The sequence below is a fragment of the Pelmatolapia mariae genome, linkage group LG15 (assembly GCF_036321145.2).
Source record: "Pelmatolapia mariae isolate MD_Pm_ZW linkage group LG15, Pm_UMD_F_2, whole genome shotgun sequence".
Taxonomy (NCBI): Eukaryota; Metazoa; Chordata; class Actinopteri; order Cichliformes; family Cichlidae; genus Pelmatolapia; species Pelmatolapia mariae.
In genome coordinates, this window is record NC_086240.1 from 27,757,997 (window position 1) to 27,777,253 (window position 19,257).

Below are 19,257 nucleotides of genomic sequence, written 5' to 3' on the forward strand. Positions count from 1 at the left end.
CACATTTGATTTCCATGTGTGACAACTGCAAGTGTCCAGAGTGAGGACAGACTGAGGGACCCACTGCTGCACATCATCTGTGAGGCTTTGCTGTTTGTCCTGATGATCCACCAGGACAAACTCAGCAGTGTGTGAGGAAGAGGAGGAGGAAGAGCCAGCAGCAGCTGACAGATGGAGAGAATAGACAGACTGTTCCCTGTTTGTGAAGGACTGCTAGAAAAGTTTAAAATAACTAATTGTCTGTCCTGAATCAGTCTTATTAGGTAATGTTCAAATTTCAGGCGAGAATGTAGCTGTGTAAACTTCAAATATCTGCTCGGTTTGTCAAGACATCACATATTTGCAAAAGTGCTCCAAAGTTTTCGGAGACGTCTGTTACCCACCTGCTCGATAGCTAGCAGAACAGCGAACTCCCGGCACATCATTTTCAAACCCCCTGCGGTCTGTCGCTACTCAGGTTAAATGTGATATATAAGTCACTTAGATGACTTAAAAATGTTATTGTTTGACTTTTTTCAGTGTTTTATTTGTTCGTGAGTAAATTGGTTTGGCTGAGATTACAGCTGAATAAACGTCAAACTGAAAATTGATTAAACAGAAGTGTGAGATGTTCGAGAATTTACGCCAGTGTCCTGTTACATTTTAGATAGTTACTGAGGCCCGCAAGGGACACTGGAGAAAAAAAAATCAAGATGAACTTTTACAAGATCTTGCATCTTGATTTTTTTTTCTCCAGTGTCCCTTGCAGGTCTCCCTAACTTTGTCTTGTTGCATGTGCGTGATGTTCTCTTGTGGGACCTCTCTTGACCGCAGGAAATGCTCTAAATCCTCCTCCATGTCTACTCCATGGACCTTTTAGTATGGACAGAAACAGAACCACTATCAAAAAGTAGAGGGATCTTTTGCGAGCTCCTGCGTTATTTTTGCCAGATCTCGCAAAAGTAACTCGGGAGCTTGCAAAAGTTCATATTTATTTTTTATTTTTCCCCATTGTCCCTTTCGGGGCTCTGTAAGATAGCAAGGAGCAGACGGCTGAGTTTATTAAACTCCACTGAGACAGCTGGTGATGCAAAACTGAAGGCTAGACCGTCCAATTTCACAGCCACTCACTTCTGGCCTACCTGGCCTTTAGAGGACCCAGCCCACGTAGACCGCATCCTCAGGAGGATGCAGCCTATGAATTTGGACACCCCCATTGTTTACATGAGATGCATTTCTACAATGGCGGATAGAGACAAAATACTGTTGCTGTTAATCTTACTATCTGCAGTTTTTACACGCTTGCATATACACACACAGTTATGGTCCTTCCATTTAGACAGAGGCGTCAGAGTGAACTTTGGGCATGGCTTCTAAATTCAACACAGATGCTCTCACAACCCAAATCCCGACATCGGTTTTGAATAAATTTAATTTTTAAAAAATGTAATTTATGTATGCTGTATGCACTTTGCTTATTCCTAAGTTGTGAGTCTACACAACAGCCAAAATACTGTCTTTAGTTATTAACATTTGAAATGATGAAGGCACTTGAAAATGGCACTTGAAAAGCATGCTCAATCATCCAGGTAAATCTCCAAAAGTTGATTCTGTTCATCTGGACTTAGCGTTTTCAGTGGGAGAAACGTTTCGTCACTCATCCAAGTGACTTCTTCAGTCTCAGCTGACTGCAGGTTTCCCCAATCTTATAAACAGTACATTTGCATGACTGAAACCAGCCCACTGGAGGGACAATGGGCTGGGAGGTCAGTTCCTTAATCATAATTATGCAAATTGTCATGACCATTGATCAACAACCACTGATCAAAGCCCACTGTATGTAGGTAAACTGTCAGCAATAACACAGGTGATCAGGCATAAAAAGTTTTTCATTTTTAGGTTGTTGTGCAGTCATTTGTCATACTAGAGAGAGAGAGAGAGATGGCTTGTAACTGTCTACCATGATGAAGACTGTCAGTATAAGCGGGTTTTAAATAATTTAAAAAAAAAAAAATTAAATAAAAAATAATAAATATAAAGTGTAAAAAAATGATTAAGGTAATCAAGCACCTCCATAATTCCACCTTTATTCTGTCTGAGGTTGGAGAGCAGCCATATTTGGCACATGTGACGTCTACTTATATATTCATGAATAATATGATCATAAAGGGTGGTGCAGTGTGTCCTTTTCTAAAGAAGGCAATAAAGGAAGCATTGACGCTCTTTTCCTTAGAATTCAGAGAACTGGGACAGTTCAGGTCGCCTGGCAGATTTTTCCGGACCACTGGAATACAAGCATCACATCTCCAACACAAATTAAACTCAAACCTCACAGTTCAGATAAAACTGAATCCTGTTGCTATGATGTGATTTTACATATTTTTTCTCTAAGGCTGTTATATGCAGGAATGTCTGATGTACAGTGAATTTTTATCATCGTGATTTTACCTTAATGCGTGTGACTTTCTGTGAAGTGTGATATATTTCTCTTTAAACTTGCTGTGAGGAGAGCTCTATTCAAACCGCCAGGACTCACAGAAACGTTTGTATGTTTAAATAAGACGAGCTGTCTGTTTGAGCCTTTATTTTGGTACATCGGTGAGGAGAATGACTCCATGTTTGATCTGTTATGTTCCAGATTAAACCGAGTCGCAGTGAATACTGTAGCAGACCGTGCTGTCTCCAGCTGTTTGAATGTGACGTTGTAGAAGGGAACCCTCCCTCTTCTCCCTCTACTTCCTGCTCGGTTTACTTTCACTTTGTCCGGCTGCTGTTCCGCTGAGCGTCTTTCCTATCTGTGTAGGTGAGTGAGGTCCGCGTGCCGGTGTTTGTCTCCGAGGTTCTGCTCGTGCTGTCAGATTACTGCTGTAACCGTGTTACCATAGAAACGTGAGAAATCGAGACCCTTTGAGTATCTGTTAAGATCAAACAGGTCGGTGTGTGTCCGCCGCGGCAGTCATTTATGTGACGTCAGTGTGGACCCGAAGTCCACGCAGTGCCGAATAAATCCAGCATTTTACTTCTTAAGCTAACATAACATTATTATGAATGTTTTTATGTTTAATATTTTATCGATAAATGTTTAAGTAGCTGCATCTCAGGGTCTGTTTGGTCACGTGAGATGTGCTGTGAGGCATTTTGTCCTCCAAACGTGGACAATAAAGTTGTTTTGATTGTTGAAGTAGAAGTAGGTCGAGGCCGGAGCATTTCTATATTTTTCTTCATAATTCACAGACTTCTGCTTGAAATCCAGCATTTACATTTAGATGTAAGACACATGCGCAGCTACCAGTCTGATATAGCCTATGCACTAACAACACAAAGTGTAATCCTGAAAAAATTAAGTCATATTACTGTTCATCTAATAAATCAAATTACTGCTGTACATGTGACTTTTGTTTAGTTTTTTTTTTGTATATGTTTAAAAATGTTTTGGATATCAGCTGTCATATCAGAGAGCTGTTCTACCTGTTAAGACACCAGGCTGCTGTAAATCAGCTCTGACAGAACACAGATAACAGATTTTATAGATGAGCTGCTTTTAGAACAACGAATTTATTATAATAACCCCTTTGAAAATGTAATTGTGCTGATTTTCTGATTGTCAGCAAACTCAGAGTGCTTATGATCCTGCAGCCATAAATACATCTTGTATTCTATTGAGCAAAGGCAATATATGTGTACACACACACACACCTACCCATCTATATATAATGAAAAAGTTTTTTAATTTAGTTTTTAAAAAAACTTCTGCTATGCTGAGATGATCCTGCTCTTTTTCCACACAGAGAGAATCCTACTGAGCACGTGCAGATCAAATTTCAGTCCTCTAGCTTGTTTATCTGAAACAACCATTAAAAAAAGTGGTTAAAAAGTGACTTTTTGAGAGGAAAATGTCCTGGTATCTCCTTATGTTCCCTTCTGCTCCCCCTACAGTGTCGCTGTTTAGGACATGGAAATGGTTTTCCAATTTTCTATTGTGTGCTTTTCTGCTGCTGTAGCCCATCTGCTGTAAGGTAGTGTGTGTTCAGGCATGCTCTTCTGCATACCTTGGTTGTAGCGTGTGGTTATTTTACTTACTGTTGCCTACTGTTGCCTTCCTGTCAGCTCACAGCTGTCTGCCCATTCTCTTCTGACCTCTGACATCAACAAGGCTTTGTGTTAGGGAGAACTGCTGCTTGCTGTATGTACTCAGTGCATTTAGGAATGTAGACATGGTCAAGATCATGTCTAAGTCCATAATCCCCTATGTGTTTTCTCTGACACTGACTGGGTTTCTTTCCACAGGTGAGGCTGGTCGGATGTCTTTGGGTTTTTTTTTTTTATCTGTAGTTGTGAGCTTGTGACAGAGTCCTTAGATCGATCGCTCAGACACCAGGACTGACGAAGAGACTGAGCAGCTTCTTTTCTCAAAATGTTTCTTCCACACATGAAGGTGGAAAGGGTGTGAAGTGAGCTCAGCAGGTGAGTCTTTCCAGAGAAGGCTACAGCAACTGTGTGGCTGTAGTGTTTCATGATGCTGATTGGCTGTTTGCTGTTTGTTGGTATAAAACATGAAGAGAAAAAAGAATTTCTCTCTGAGTTTAGGAACAATAACTTTACAGTGATTCATTTACTTTTAAGTGTTCGAACCATCAGGTAACACTGAAGACCAGTGTTGGGAAGGTTACTTTTAAAATGTATTCCACTACAGATTACAGAATACATGCCCCCAAATGTATTTTGCAACGTATTTCGTTACGTTACTCAATGAGAGTAATGTATTCAGAATACACTGGATTACTTAATATATTATCATGCTTTTTTACAACTACATGAATGTACTATTGCTGTGTGATTTATTACTATTACTGAAGGCTACTCACCATACCAATACCAACTAGAGTTTTAAATCTTAATATAAAATGAGTAACAGTAGGGTGGACATTAGGTAAGGCTGCACTTTTTGCAGCAATCTCGTATAGAAAACTATTCCGCGTGTATATAAAACAGGTCCACGGCTCCAAAACGTAGTAAAGGGACCTCTGGCTAATGCGTTGGGTTCCGTGTCGGACTCGTAACCGAAAACTTGCTTTACTTTGTTGTCTGGGTCAACTTTGCTTGCGAGAGACAGAGAGAAGCGTTGAAATGCTGCTCCAACGGAACTCATTGTTTCTGAGAAAAACACGAAAAAAGTGTACAGCCGAGTCTTAATAGCTTACTTACAACTGGGCTCGTCAGGCACTCTTTTTGGCTGCAGTGGTTATTATTATATTTACATGCTTCCAGCTTCCATTTCTGCTCGGTGACAACTCGTACTTTTCGACTCACCTTTTTCTCCCTCCCTGGCTCACAGACACATAGCGGGTATGGTAGTCCATTCTCCCTGCAGCACGGACTACACTGCCCATGAGGCTACATTCTTTAGGGCGATGCATGGTACACTCTGCCTATTGCCTTCATATTAAATAAATAAAAATATTTCTTCACGTCATTATGAGACGCTAGATTGAGACACAGGCATTTGAGCCTCTTAATGCGTGTTTTGTTTGGGTTTCCACCGGCGTGGAATTACCAGAGATAGAGAGGGCATAGCCTAAACTATGAAACAGGAAAAGATCTTTTCCTGTTCCTGACCGCCGTGTAATCCCTTTATTTCAACAAAGTAAATGTATTCTGAATACCACCTTTTTAAACTGTAACTGTAACGGAATACAGTTACTCATATTTTGTATTTTAAATACGTAACGGCGGTACATGTATTCTGTTACTCCCCAACACTGCTGAAGACTGACTGAAGGCACACAGGAGAAGATGTTTGGATTCTGTTTTCTATTTGTAAACAAACAAAATATTAGAGATGTTTAAATCCTTGTGTGTGTGTGTGTGTGTGTGTGTGTGTGTGTGTGTGCGTGTGTGTGTGTGTGAACTAATATATGTGGTGATATTAATGTTGCTGTGTCTGTGTAAAGGTGTGGCTTCTGCTATGGATCAGTGTGAGCACAGAGAGGAGGGAGTCCCTCCCTCTAAATCCACTCTGTGTGGGGAACATGACAGCAAGACCAAAGCTCAGAGGTGAGAGGACCATCTCTAGCTGTCAGGACCCTTCTCCAGGTCACAGTCACCTGTGTTTGTCATGGTCAGAGACACAGAAATCAAACGAACCAACTGTTTAACTCTCTGACATGTGAACTCTCTGCAGTCACTACATCTGTTTGGTCATCACCTTTTCTTAATGCAACAACCTCAGTTAAAAAAACAAAAATAAGTCAGAGTTTTAAATCTTGAGAGAGACAAACATCAAACTGCTGCCAGTACACAAACTTATTTCTGCTGCTGTGTTCCTGTGTTTAGTCTCACAAAACAACATAATCTGTTTTTTACCTTGTCATCTACTTACACACCAGGTAGAAAATACACAATGGATTGGTTGCTATAAATTTTGGTTCTACAGTTTTGGGGGGTTTTGTGTTTTTCAGTTGGTTACTGGAAATTGTTGCAGCTGCTTTGAATCCAAACTCACTGTGCTACTGTGCTCACTATGCAGTCCCTGTTTTTTTTTCTATCAGTTTCTATCAGAAAACACAAGCCCCTCCTTCATCCACCGGTGTGTCCTTCAAGAGTAATCGATCTATGATTCAACCCATTATATTCAAAGATGAAGACAAACATGCACATTATAGGTAAGATTATGTTTCTTCACTTACAAAATTTTAATTGATTTTTGTTCAGTGATGACAATAAATAACACGTTAAAGAAAATAATTACAGTTATTCAGAGGCTCAATGAGGCTCCACAAATTTTAACAAGAGATTTAAACAGAGGGAGTGATTTAGTGAGTCTGCAAATCATTCTAGAGTTTAAACCCTGTGATAATAAGACAAGGTTGTCTTGATGTTACATGTGATTGATGCACAAACCCTTTTAGACCCTCTTCACTCTGTTAATGTTGGAAAGAGGCAGCTGTTCCATAACATATGACATACGGTACCATCAACCAAACAGGAGACAGAAGCAGACACTTTTGAGGAATTTTGTTGTTGAGTATTGTTGGAAAGTTGTTTTTGTGCATTGCACCAGAAAAACTGCAAAAAACTGGCTGCCAGAGTTTATCCAGACTCCCAGTGCAGCTTCACACCAAAAAGATCAGCTGATATGATTTTCTCACTGTGACAACGTCAAGACAAATGCAGAGTAACAGTTTACTTATAGCATTTATTGACAGACCCTTGTCCAACCCCTTTGCCTTGGTGTCAAAGAAGGATGTGTGCATGCCCCAACATTTTTCAGCATTTTTCTTTTCCTTACTTTTAAATCATGTGTTTAAAGACAGCACTGAAGAAATCTGCTTAGTTTGAAGGAAAGACCAAAGTTCTATGTTTGGCATACCATGGAAAGACAAGGTCACCAACACAGAGATACTTGCCACAACAGGACTACCAGCCATCTACACCATCCTCAAACAAAAACGAGTGTGCTGAGTTGGCCATGTCATAAGAACGGATTATGGACACATTCCAAAGACCTTTTGTATGAAGAACTGAAAAAAGCTCTGTGTGTAAAAGAAACATGAAGAACACTGGCATGGAAGGCCAAAGGTGAACAAGCTATTTAACAAAATGAGGAGACGATAGTCACAACATGTGACAAAGACCTGGAGGGGTGATTGGGAGGAACGGACTTCCTGATCTGAAAAATAATTAAATGATCATCCCTGATGATCCTGGACAGAGCTGGTATAGCCAAACATACAGAGTGCACAGGGATGTTCAGTTCCCACCTCTGGCAGAAATTCAGTACTATTCCAATTTTCTGACTGAGTGGACCATGTTCTGCACCTCCAATACAAATGAGCTTTTCCAGTTCAATTCAGTGCCAAATCACAACAAGATATGAAGTAAAAATTCTACAACACAGAAAAAACACCAGCAATTAGAGGAGCCCCAATGAGCAAGCACTTGGTGACAGTGGGAAGGAAAAACTCCCTTTGAAAAGGAAGAAACCTCTAGCAGAATCAGGCTCAGGGAGGGATGGCCATCTGAGGAAGACGGTAGTAAAATCTATTTGAGCTTACAGTGGAAATCAGTTGGGGACCTATTCTTAGGTACTGAACCTTAAGGTTCCCCCAAATATCAAACCCCACTCCGAATCATAGTTTGTAGCTATGAACAGCTTAATCGATAAAATTTTAAAATCATTCTATAAAACAAATAGTCTCGGAGAACCAAAGATTTGTTGCTAACGAGAGTCGAGTGAATTATTTTTAATTCTTAACAGACCTGTACACATGCAATACTATCTGTTTCATTAGCATACCAACATTTGCTGTGAATACCTTAAATAACACACATATTCTTTATTTTCTCATTTCAGAATCAATAAGGAGACACTGTTGTCTACTTCACTGAGCTGTGTGTCAATGAAGAGTGACCGATCTATGATTCAACCAATAACCTTTTCTAACAGAGAGCGGTCTGTTGATACAGGGTGAGAACTGAAACTGTTGATTGTGTTTCTTCTTTTAAAACGTCATGTCCAACAGCAAGACCAGCACTTGCATTAGTGATGACTTTGTGTTCATACCAAGACTCATCATTACAGAAAGCAACACCTTTAACAAACTGCACATATGCTAACGTTGAGCGTTTTTGCAGTGTTTTGCAGAGCTCAGAGACTCTCAGTGGTCAGTCTGATCTGGACTCCATATTTACGGTGAGAAGATTCAAGAGTCAACAGTTTAATATCACATCAACTAGGAAAAAGTAATTTAGTTTCCATCTCTCCTTAAACATGAGACTCAGTGAGAGAATTACTAGATTCATTTAGTTAAAAACATTATGAAGGTTATAATGTGGAATATATGGTCCTAATTTTGTCAAAACTTTAATAGATGAAACTGGAAATGACTGAAAATAAGTTTAAAGTTCTAAATGTATCCCTTTTCCAGACGCTGGAGGAGAACATGTTCAGTTTTTTAAAGAATGAGCTGAAGAAGATGAGGAAGGTCGTGCTTTCAGACTATCCAGAATGGTTAGAGTGTCAGAGGGAGGATGAGGAGGTGCTGGAGGCTGAGGATGAAGAACAGAGGAGGAGCAGTAGAGAGTCATTTTTGAAGATCACGCTGCAATTCCTTAGGAGAATGAAGCAGGAGAAGCTGGCTGAGTGTCTGCAGAGCAGTAAGAGGATTTGAACACATGCACAGCATTTCCTCAAGTTTGTCCACAACCCCAGCTGTTCTATGCCCCACAGTCTGAGAAACACTCTGTTGGATCTATAAATTTTTCTTTATCGAAACATAAATGATGTGCGCCATGATTAACACAACACCCTGGTGCATGACAGACATAAACATTTATGCATCTTTTGTTTTTATGTTTCTATTTGTTTATCTATAACTTTTGTGGTCAGACATACTACATTAGAGATGGTTGATTACATCAGGAAAGCCCATAAATCAATGGCTAAAGTAGGTGATAGGCAGGGGGTAGGTGAATTACAGAGAGCTGAGGGAATCCAAGGTCATCCTGTCAGTTCTTAAATAAAGTAAACACCATGGCAAATATTCTAATCAATTTTAATGTTTGTTTGTTTTTTAATTATTAATTTAGGAACTCGTGCTGCAAAGTGCCAAAAAAACCTGAAGTCTAACCTGAAAAAGAAGTTCAAGTGTGTGTTTGAGGGGATTGCTAAAGCAGGAAGCTTAACCCTTCTGAATCAGATCTACACAGAGCTGTACATCACAGAGGGAGGGACTGCAGGGGTCAATGATGAACATGAGATCAGACAGATTGAAACCGTATCCAGGAAATTGAACAGACCAGAAACTGCAATCAGACAAGAAGATATCTTTAAAGTCTCACCTGGAAGAGATGAACCAAACAGAACAGTGCTGACAAAGGGAGTGGCTGGCATTGGGAAAACAGTCCTAACACAGAAGTTCACTCTGGACTGGGCTGAAGACAAAGCCAACCAGGACATCCAGTTCATGTTTCCATTCACTTTCAGAGAGCTGAATGTGCTGAAAGAGAAAAAGTTCAGCTTGGTGGAACTTGTTCATCACTTCTTTACTGAAACCAAAGAAGCAGGAATCTGCAGCTTTGAAGACTTCCAGGTTGTGTTCATCTTTGATGGTCTGGATGAGTGTCGACTTCCTCTGGACTTCCGCAAAACTAAAATCCTGACTGATGTTACAGAGTCCACCTCAGTGGATGTGCTGCTGATAAATCTCATCAGGGGAAAACTTGTTCCCTCTGCTCGCCTCTGGATAACCACAAGACCTGCAGCAGCCAATCAGCTCCCTCCTTCATGTGTTGGCATGGTGACAGAGGTCAGAGGATTCAGTGACCCGCAGAAGGAGGAGTACTTCAGAAAGAGATTCAAAGAAAAGGAGCAGGCCAACAGGATTATCTCCCACATCAAGAAATCACGAAGCCTCCACATCATGTGCCACATCCCAGTCTTTTGCTGGATCACTGCTACAGTTCTGGAAGATGTGCTGAAAACCAGAGAGGGGGGACAGCTGCCCAAGACTCTGACTGAGATGTACATCCACTTCCTGGTGGTTCAGGCCAAAATGAAGAAGGTCAAGTATGATGGAGGAACTGAGACAGATCAGCACTGGAGTCCAGAGAGCATAAAGATGATCGAATCTCTCGGAAAACTGGCTTTTGATCAGCTGCAGAAAGGAAACCTGATCTTCTATGAATCAGACCTGACAGATTTTGAAGTAATTATCAAGGATGCCTCAGTGTACTCAGGAGTGTTCACACAGATCTTTAAAGAGGAGAGAGGACTGTACCAGAACAAGGTGTTCTGCTTTATCCATCTGAGTATTCAGGAATTTATGGCTGCCCTTCATGTCCATCTGACCTTCATCAACTCTGAAGTCAACCTGCTGGAGAAACTGCAAAAAACAGATCAGCATTCTTTAAAACATCTCCACCAGAGTGCCGTGGACAAGGCCTTAGAGAGTTCAAATGGTCATCTGGACTTGTTCCTCCGCTTCCTCCTTGGGCTTTCACTGCAGTCCAATCAGATTCTCCTAAAAGGTCTACTGACACAGACAGGAAGTAGTTCAAATGCTGATGTGGAAACAGTCCAGTACATCAAGAAGAAGATCAGTGATAATCAGTCTGCAGAGAAAAGCATCAATCTGTTTCACTGTCTGAATGAACTGAATGATCGTTCTCTAGTGGAGGAGATCCAACAGTCTCTGACTTCGGGAAGTCTTTCTACAGATAAACTGTCTCCTGCTCAGTGGTCAGCTCTGGTCTTCATCTTATTGTCATCAAAGGAAGATCTTGATTCATTTGAACTGAAGAAATACTCTGCTACTGAGGATGCTCTTCTGAGGCTTCTGCCAGTGGTCAAAGCCTCCAAGAAAGCTCTGTAAGTCGATTTATGAACCATTATAAATAGGTTTTTACATTCTTGATTGTTATCTTCATTGATAATTTTTTCTCTCAGGCTGAGCTGTTGTAACTTGTCGTGGAGAAGCTGCAAAGCTCTTTCATCAGTTCTCAGCTCCGAGTCTTCTAGTCTGAGAGAGCTGGACCTGAGTAACAATGACCTGCAAGATTCTGGCGTGAAGCTGCTGTCTGGTGGACTAAAAAGTGTACACTGTAAACTTGAAACTCTAAGGTAATATTCAGTGTGTGTGTGTGTGTGTGTGTGTGAGAGAGAGAGAGAGAGAGAGAGAGGGAGAGAGAGAGATTTACATGTTATTTTAAATTGCAGTATTATTATTTATACAGTGGCTTGCAAAAGTATTCGGCCCCCTTGAACTTTTCCACATTTTGTCACATTACAGCCACAAACATGAATCAATTTTATTGGAATTCCACGTGAAAGACCAATACAAAGTGGTGTACACGTGAGAAGTGGAACGAAAATCAGACATGATTCCAAACATTTTTTACAAATAAATAACTGCAAAGTGGGGTGTGCGTAATTATTCAGCCCCCTGAGTCAATACTTTGTAGAACCACCTTTTTCTGCAATTACAGCTGCCAGTCTTTTAGGGTATGTCTCTACCAGCTTTGCACATCTAGAGACTGAAATCCTTGCCCATTCTTCTTTGCAAAACAGCTCCAGCTCAGTCAGATTAGATGGACAGTGTTTGTGAACAGCAGTTTTCAGATCTTGCCACAGATTCTCGATTGGATTTAGATCTGGACTTTGACTGGGCCATTCGAACACATGGATATGTTTTGTTTTAAACCATTCCATTGTTGCCCTGGCTTTATGTTTAGGGTCGTTGTCCTGCTGGAAGGTGAACCTCCGCCCCAGTCTCAAGTCTTTTGCAGACTCCAAGAGGTTTTCTTCCAAGATTGCCCTGTATTTGGCTCCATCCATCTTCCCATCAACTCTGACCAGCTTCCCTGTCCCTGCTGAAGAGAAGCACCCCCAGAGCATGATGCTGACACCACCATATTTGACAGTGGGGATGGTGTGTTCAGAGTGATGTGCAGTGTTAGTTTTCCACCACACATAGCGTTTTGCATTTTGGCCAAAAAGTTCCATTTTGGTCTCATTTGACCAGAGCACCTTCTTCCACATGTTTGCTGTGTCCCCCACATGGCTTGTGGCAAACTGTGAACGGGACTTCTTATGGTTTTCTGTTAACAATGGCTTTCTTCTTGCCACTCTTCCATAAAGGCCAACTTTGTGCAGTGCACGACTAATAGTTGTCCTATGGACAGATTCCCCCACCTGAGCTGTAGATCTCTGCAGCTCGTCCAGAGTCACCATGGGCCTCTTGGCTGCATTTCTGATCAGCGCTCTCCTTGTTCAGCCTGTGAGTTTAGGTGGACGGCCTTGTCTTGGTAGGTTTACAGTTGTGCCATACTCCTTCCATTTCTGAATGATCGCTTGAACAGTGCTTCGTGGGATGTTCAAGGCTTGGAAAATCTTTTTGTAGCCTAAGCCTGCTTTAAATTTCTCAATAACTTTATCCCTGACCTGTCTGGTGTCTAAATCCAATCAAGAATCTGTGGCAAGATCTGAAAACTGCTGTTCACAAACGCTGTCCATCTAATCTGACTGAGCTGGAGCTGTTTTGCAAAGAAGAATGGGCAAGGATTTCAGTCTCTAGATGTGCAAAGCTGGTAGAGACATACCCTAAAAGACCGGCAGCTGTAATTGCAGCAAAAGGTGGTTCTACAAAGTATTGACTCAGGGGGCTGAATAATTACGCACACCCCACTTTGCAGTTATTTATTTGTAAAAAATGTTTGGAATCATGTCTGATTTTCATTCCACTTCTCACGTGTACACCACTTTGTATTGGTCTTTCACGTGGAATTCCAATAAAACTGATTCATGTTTGTGGCTGTAATGTGACAAAATGTGGAAAAGTTCAAGGGGGCCGAATACTTTTGCAAGCCACTGTACATGCTCATCCTGGACTTTTTTCTTCTTTCAAAACTTTAGTCTCTCAGGTTGTCTGATCACAAAAGATGGAGGTGAATCTTTGGTCTTGGCTTTGAGGTCTAACCCCTCCCATCTGAGAAATCTTGATTTGAGCTACAATCATCCAGGAGAATCTCATGTGGAGGAGCTTTCTAAGGGAGTGAAGAATACTCAGTGGAGACTTAACAATCTAAGGTATGAACAAGAGTTCACATGGTGTTGGTTTATCTAACTTGGTTTTTTTTAGCCTTTTTCCTTTTTTCTGTTCATGGGAAAGGTATAAAGTGATTCTATGTAAAGAAATGTGCAGACCCCAGAGGCCATTCTAATTTTAAACACTTGTTCATTTAATAATATTATAAACTTGAAATAAAATAATCTGCATTTGTTTACAGATTTACTGCAGAGACATTCAACTCAATTCAGTTTGCAATGTATGCCTACCTTTGATTCTAATAAGCTACTTAACACATTGAAATGATATGTCATTCAGCATTTATGGTCTCCACAGGATTTGTACACACAAGTCCTGACTGTTGTTTGTGCTTATATACTGAACAACAGTGTGGGTGCTAGAGGATGCCCTATCAGGGAACTCTATGGTCCTATTGGTGTACTGGTAATGTCTGAGGCCCTGGTCTGCAAAACCTTAAATTCTCACCTTTGACAGAGCTTTGACAGCCTTCCGAAAGATAAACAGGGGATACTAAGTCCAAAAGGACCATGTCATAGAACTCCTTGGCTGAGGAGTCTGTATAAAGCTGTGGCCTCATGGTGGTTGGCATGTGTCATAATATTAATCTCAAAATCAGATGGTGGACACTAAAAGTGACCAGAGCCATCAAACTGAATAAGTCCTTAGTTAGCCCGCTGGACTCCTGAGACAACTTACAGGTACTGCAGCCCAAGAAGACTGTGGTTCTTACAGTAGCTGTGCAAAAACTCACCTTTAGACTGAGTTTGATGGTGGCATAGAACTTAAGATTCTTCTCAAAGCATTTCTGGCAAACCTTCAGTTAACTTCTAGTTACTCGAAGTTACTAGTAACTTCGAGTAACTAGAAGTTACCTAAAGCTGCAGCGCCCAGATTACTTACGTAGACAGCTACTTCGGTGCAACTGATATAAGGTCCGGTAAGCTGAAGGCAGCTTCAACCATCTGTTTGTTGAAAAATAGTAATGCGACCGCACTGCATTTTCTTGTTAGTAACGGTAACGGTGTTGTAACGATAAAAATAGTAATTAGTTAGATTTCTCATTACTGAAAAAAGTAACACTGTTACTTATAATGCCGTTATTCTCATTGCTGGTTGTTTCTGACTTCAGTTGAGGATATAGTCAGCCAGTGGATCCAATACTTTAGACACCTCCTCAATTCTTCCAATATCCATCCTTAGAGAAAGCAGTGTCTAGGAATAAAGGGGACAACTTAGGCATCACTAGGCTGAGTTCACTAATGGTCTTAAATAAGTCCTTGGTGGCAGGGAATTTTTGGTGGATGAGATTTCCTCTTAAGTTTCTTAAGGTTCTGGATGTGGTGAGGCTGTCGTGGTTGACACATCTCTGTAATGTTGTTTGTCTGGGGTAGATCATCGGGGTTGGCAGGGTCAGGTGATGGTTCCTGTCTTTAAGAAGGGGAACTGAAGGCAGTGTTCCAATTATAGAGGTATCCCACTACTCAGCCTCACTAAGAAGGTCTGTCTGAGAGCACTGGAGAGGAGACTCTGTTCTGCTCTGTTTTGAAGACACAGCAGGGCATGAAAGCAAAGGTATCGATTTACCGGCCGATCTTTGTTTGCATCCACCCCTATGGCTACCAGATCCAGGTCACAACTGAAAGAATGAGACTGCGGATACTAACGGTGGACATGAGTTTCCTCCAAGGGGTGGCTGGGCTCTTCTTTAGCTCTTTAGCTTCTTTAGCTTTGAGTTCTGAATGGGACTGACAAACACACACAGGTTTTTAAGAATACACTTTTACCCTTTTTTAGCTTCATGAAAGCATGACCCATAGCAGTCTCTGCTGAGAAGAGAATATATTTAAAACTGGCTGTGTTTCAGCATGTTTCTATATCAATCAGGAATTGGTGCTTCATGTTGAATAGAAGTACGTACTCATTATAGATAAAACTCATTATGTTTTTCTCCCTCCAGAGTGGACCATTGTGGAGAGCAGTGGCTAAAACCTGGACTACTGAAGTGTAAGTCTCAGAAATGATAACAAAATTTTTATGTCAAACCTTCAAAACTACAGCTTCACAGTGGCTACAGGCATCTTTTATATACAGTCTTGTATATATTCATTCAGAAAGTATCATCATTAAACTTTCTATGACTGAGCAACATATCAGCAAGTAAAGAAAGAATAAAGCATCAAATATGTCAGATTATCAACTGCAGCTCCATCTTTTTCTTTCCAGATTCATGTGAACTCACAGTGGACACCAACACAGTGAACAGAAACCTCAGACTATCTGACAACAACAGGAAGGTGACACGTGTGAAACAGGACCAGCCATATCCTGATCATCCAGACAGATTTGACTGCTGGCCTCAGCTGCTGTGTAGAAATGGTCTGACTGGTCGCTGTTACTGGGAGTTGGAGTGGGAAGGAGAAGTTTATATAGCAGTGAGTTACAGGAGAATCCAAAGGAAAAAAAAGAGTGATGAGTGTTGGTTTGGAGGAAATGATCAGTCCTGGAGTCTGAGCTGCTCTGATGGTGGTTACTCTGTGTGGCACAATAACAGAGAAACATTCATCTCCTCCCCCTCCTCCTCATCCTCGGTCTCTGACAGAGTAGCAGTGTATGTGGACTGTCCTGCTGGCACTCTGTCCTTCTACAGAGTCTCCTCTGACACTCTGATCCACCTCCACACCTTCAACATCACATTGACTGAATCTCTGTATGCTGGGTTTGGATTTGGGTTCTGGTCATCTGAATCTTTACTTTCTCTGTGTTCTTAGTGTACCTTTAATCTCATCACTGAGACAGGACACACGCCACTTGTAAGTTTTTTACTGTCCATGTTTACAAAGGGACATCTTTTCATAAATGTAACCAAGTGGATTTAGAGCCTAAAGCTGACCAGCGAGTGAAGTAAAAGTGGTGAAAAGTGAAACATGTTAGAAAGAGAAGATGGCCTTAACAGGGTGTGAACTAGTGAACTTGTAAAGTAAAAACATGATGCATTTAAGGTTATCCTGTTTGGTTTTTACTTAAGAAGAGAATTTGTTCCACTGTGCGATGGCCGAGTCTCTTTGTTTGCTTGGAGATAATTTCTCCTGCTTAGAGAAAATCCTCTCACACGAAACAGAAGAGGTTGCATTGCACAGAAACTGCAATGCAAGTTGGTAGAGATGCAGGTATACGATCTTCCTGGGTCCCACAAACTATCACCGAAAAAGAGTAAACAAAGTAAATTGCTGCACATTTTGTAGAATAACATTTTAAGATTATTTTAACAATGAAATTCTTTAATGATATGTATATTATGAAAAGCAGATGTTTTGTTAAGACATTTTAAGTTTTTCAAATTTCAGATAAAATAAATACACCCAAAACAAAGGCAAGCAACAAGAACAGAAAGCTGGCAAACCCACCTGATTGACCAAAATCAACTCAAATTACTCCCACATGACAGAACCTCCTCTCTTCCTCGCTGGCTCCATATCACTCATTAGAATGATCAGTGGTTTGCTATTTCTCACCATCAAAACACTCCACAAATGCCGTGAATGACTAATCACTTTCCTATAAACCACTGACTCAGATACTGAAGCAGTTAAATGAAGCTTCGGACGTCATTGATCATGTGACTCTGGCCAAACGAATCAAGCCTCGACACAGTGCTTCTGAAGCAGTGTGTTGGTTTCTTTTGACACACATGCCAGAGTGTCAGCTTCAAGCGGGCCATCACTACTGTGAATTGTAGTGCCCAGGCTGATAAACCAGAGATTAGGCAACAAAGGGACCTTTGTTTTGTTTTCTGGAGCAATTATGTGTTAATTACACCCACACAGGCTCAACCCATCTTCTGGAATGATGATTGCAGTCTTGAAGCTGATCATCGTGCACACTCAAATGGATTCATCTTCTTTGATCCACTGAATCAAAGTGGAGGCTCTGCTCTTTATGATGAGTCACGGTATCTGACCTACTATAACTACTTTGGCTCTTTTCATTACCCACAAGGTCATTTAACTCAGGGTGAACATACTCAGAGCTCACAGAGCTAACTCTGATCAGAGGGGCGCACATCGATTTTGGTGATGTAGAAATTGCACTAATGTTTTTATTAGTGCTGTCAGCGTTAATCAATGCGCTAACGTGTTGACGCCGGTCAGCCCCACAAATGGGACGATCCGCGGTAACTCGTTAACAGAGATTTGCCGCGTTAATGCAGTTATGGCGTTAACGTCATTAACGAGATTAACGCTGTTTTTATGCTTGATTAACGCTAGTTTTTATGCTTGCCTCTAACACCACTAAGTCTGTTTTACACAGATGGATTCATTGGGAACTGAATAGATAAGAAAATTGATCATGGTCAATTTTCTGTGGGTATACAGTGACTAACCAATTTTAAATACATCAAGTTTAATATTTCAGAACTCTAATGTTGCTGTAATGTTAGAAATAAACAGCACCACCGATCTTGAGTACCAATTCCTCTGATCATGTATCTGGTCCTTTTTTTTTCATCCTGTCTGTCAGCTTTTGCATGGGAAAGGTGGAGAAAATATAATAAAATACAAATAGAAATGCACAATGTATTGACAACTGCTGCACCTGTGAGAAAAACAAAGAAACATACTCAGATTGTGTAAAACCTGCCTTCTGGACAAGGCCCAGAAGGATTCTAAGTTCCACTGTAAGCTTGTCTTACTGTCTGTTAATGTTCCACAACAGCAGGTTCAAAGTTCAGTGGCATGTGGTTATTGTATGACCTTAAATAATAAAAACTGTGGAGAACTGAATGTGGAGATTAGATTGAATCTGCAGACCGGCAAGCTCCTGTGTAGTCTTGCTTTTAGTTGCTTTACATTAGAAGTGGTTGATTAAGATTAATTTCACACAGATTATTTCTTCAATCAAACAGTAACACAAACTGCTTCCTGCCTCTTCACTGTCAGCAGGTATGTCCAAAAAGCTTCCAAGTCTTTGTAGGATTTTGTTGTATGTTGCTGCAGAGGTGTGTTCATTTTTGTCTGTTCATGCATTTTCATTCATGTGACCATCTCAGGATGCTCTCTGCTTTTAATATTGTGCTATCTACTGTACAATATAAAGCGCCTTGAGGCGACTTTTGTTGTGATTTGGCGCTATATAAATAAAATTGAATTGAATTGAATTGAATTGAATTGTTAGAAAATTGTTATGCTAACGGAAGTTCAAGCTGGTCTGCAAGAACTGATATTCAGATGACTAAATGACCTTTTCACTGGTTTATGTTGGGCTATCACAACCCATCAGTCTATTTCATTTGTTTTAAAAAGCTTTCAGTTCAAAACTGTCTTCTACAACACGTCCAAATGTCAACCCTTATGATTATTTTTGGAAAACGTTTTTTTCAGAGTGGGGACCTTCACATTACAACCACCTCTGTGATGGAGAGATATTTTGTTTCCAGCCATGAGTTTCATTAATTGGTCTTGAGTACTGGGGGGACCCATCAAAAGGGTTATTGGTAGTATTATGATCAACCTCACTCCAGATTTAAAAAAAAATGAGACTTGTTACTTGTTTTTTGTTCTGTTTCTATCATTTACATAATCCTTAATAAGTCAAATTTGACTTTGACACAACAGGAAGCTTCAGTAACCAGATGGCATGCAGAAATTTGAAACAAACAAACAACACAACTTTTTACCTATAAATAAATGTCCTT

The 19,257-nt window shown here is 40.6% G+C and overlaps 1 protein-coding gene across 1 annotated transcript; it reads left to right on the forward strand.

Moving 5' to 3' along the window:
- The first annotated feature begins 2,731 nt into the window (after positions 1-2,731).
- LOC134643776 (NLR family CARD domain-containing protein 3-like) lies at positions 2,732-16,974 on the forward strand. The gene is made up of 12 exons (XM_063496330.1): positions 2,732-2,782; positions 4,267-4,443; positions 5,931-6,033; positions 6,528-6,641; positions 8,333-8,446; positions 8,614-8,671; positions 8,907-9,135; positions 9,568-11,347; positions 11,426-11,599; positions 13,391-13,564; positions 15,523-15,569; positions 15,789-16,974. The coding sequence occupies exons 3-12, from the start codon at positions 5,945-5,947 to the stop codon at positions 16,331-16,333; spliced, it is 3,324 nt and encodes a 1,107-aa protein (XP_063352400.1). The 5' UTR covers positions 2,732-2,782; positions 4,267-4,443; positions 5,931-5,944; the 3' UTR covers positions 16,334-16,974.
- Positions 16,975-19,257: the final 2,283 nt, after the last annotated feature.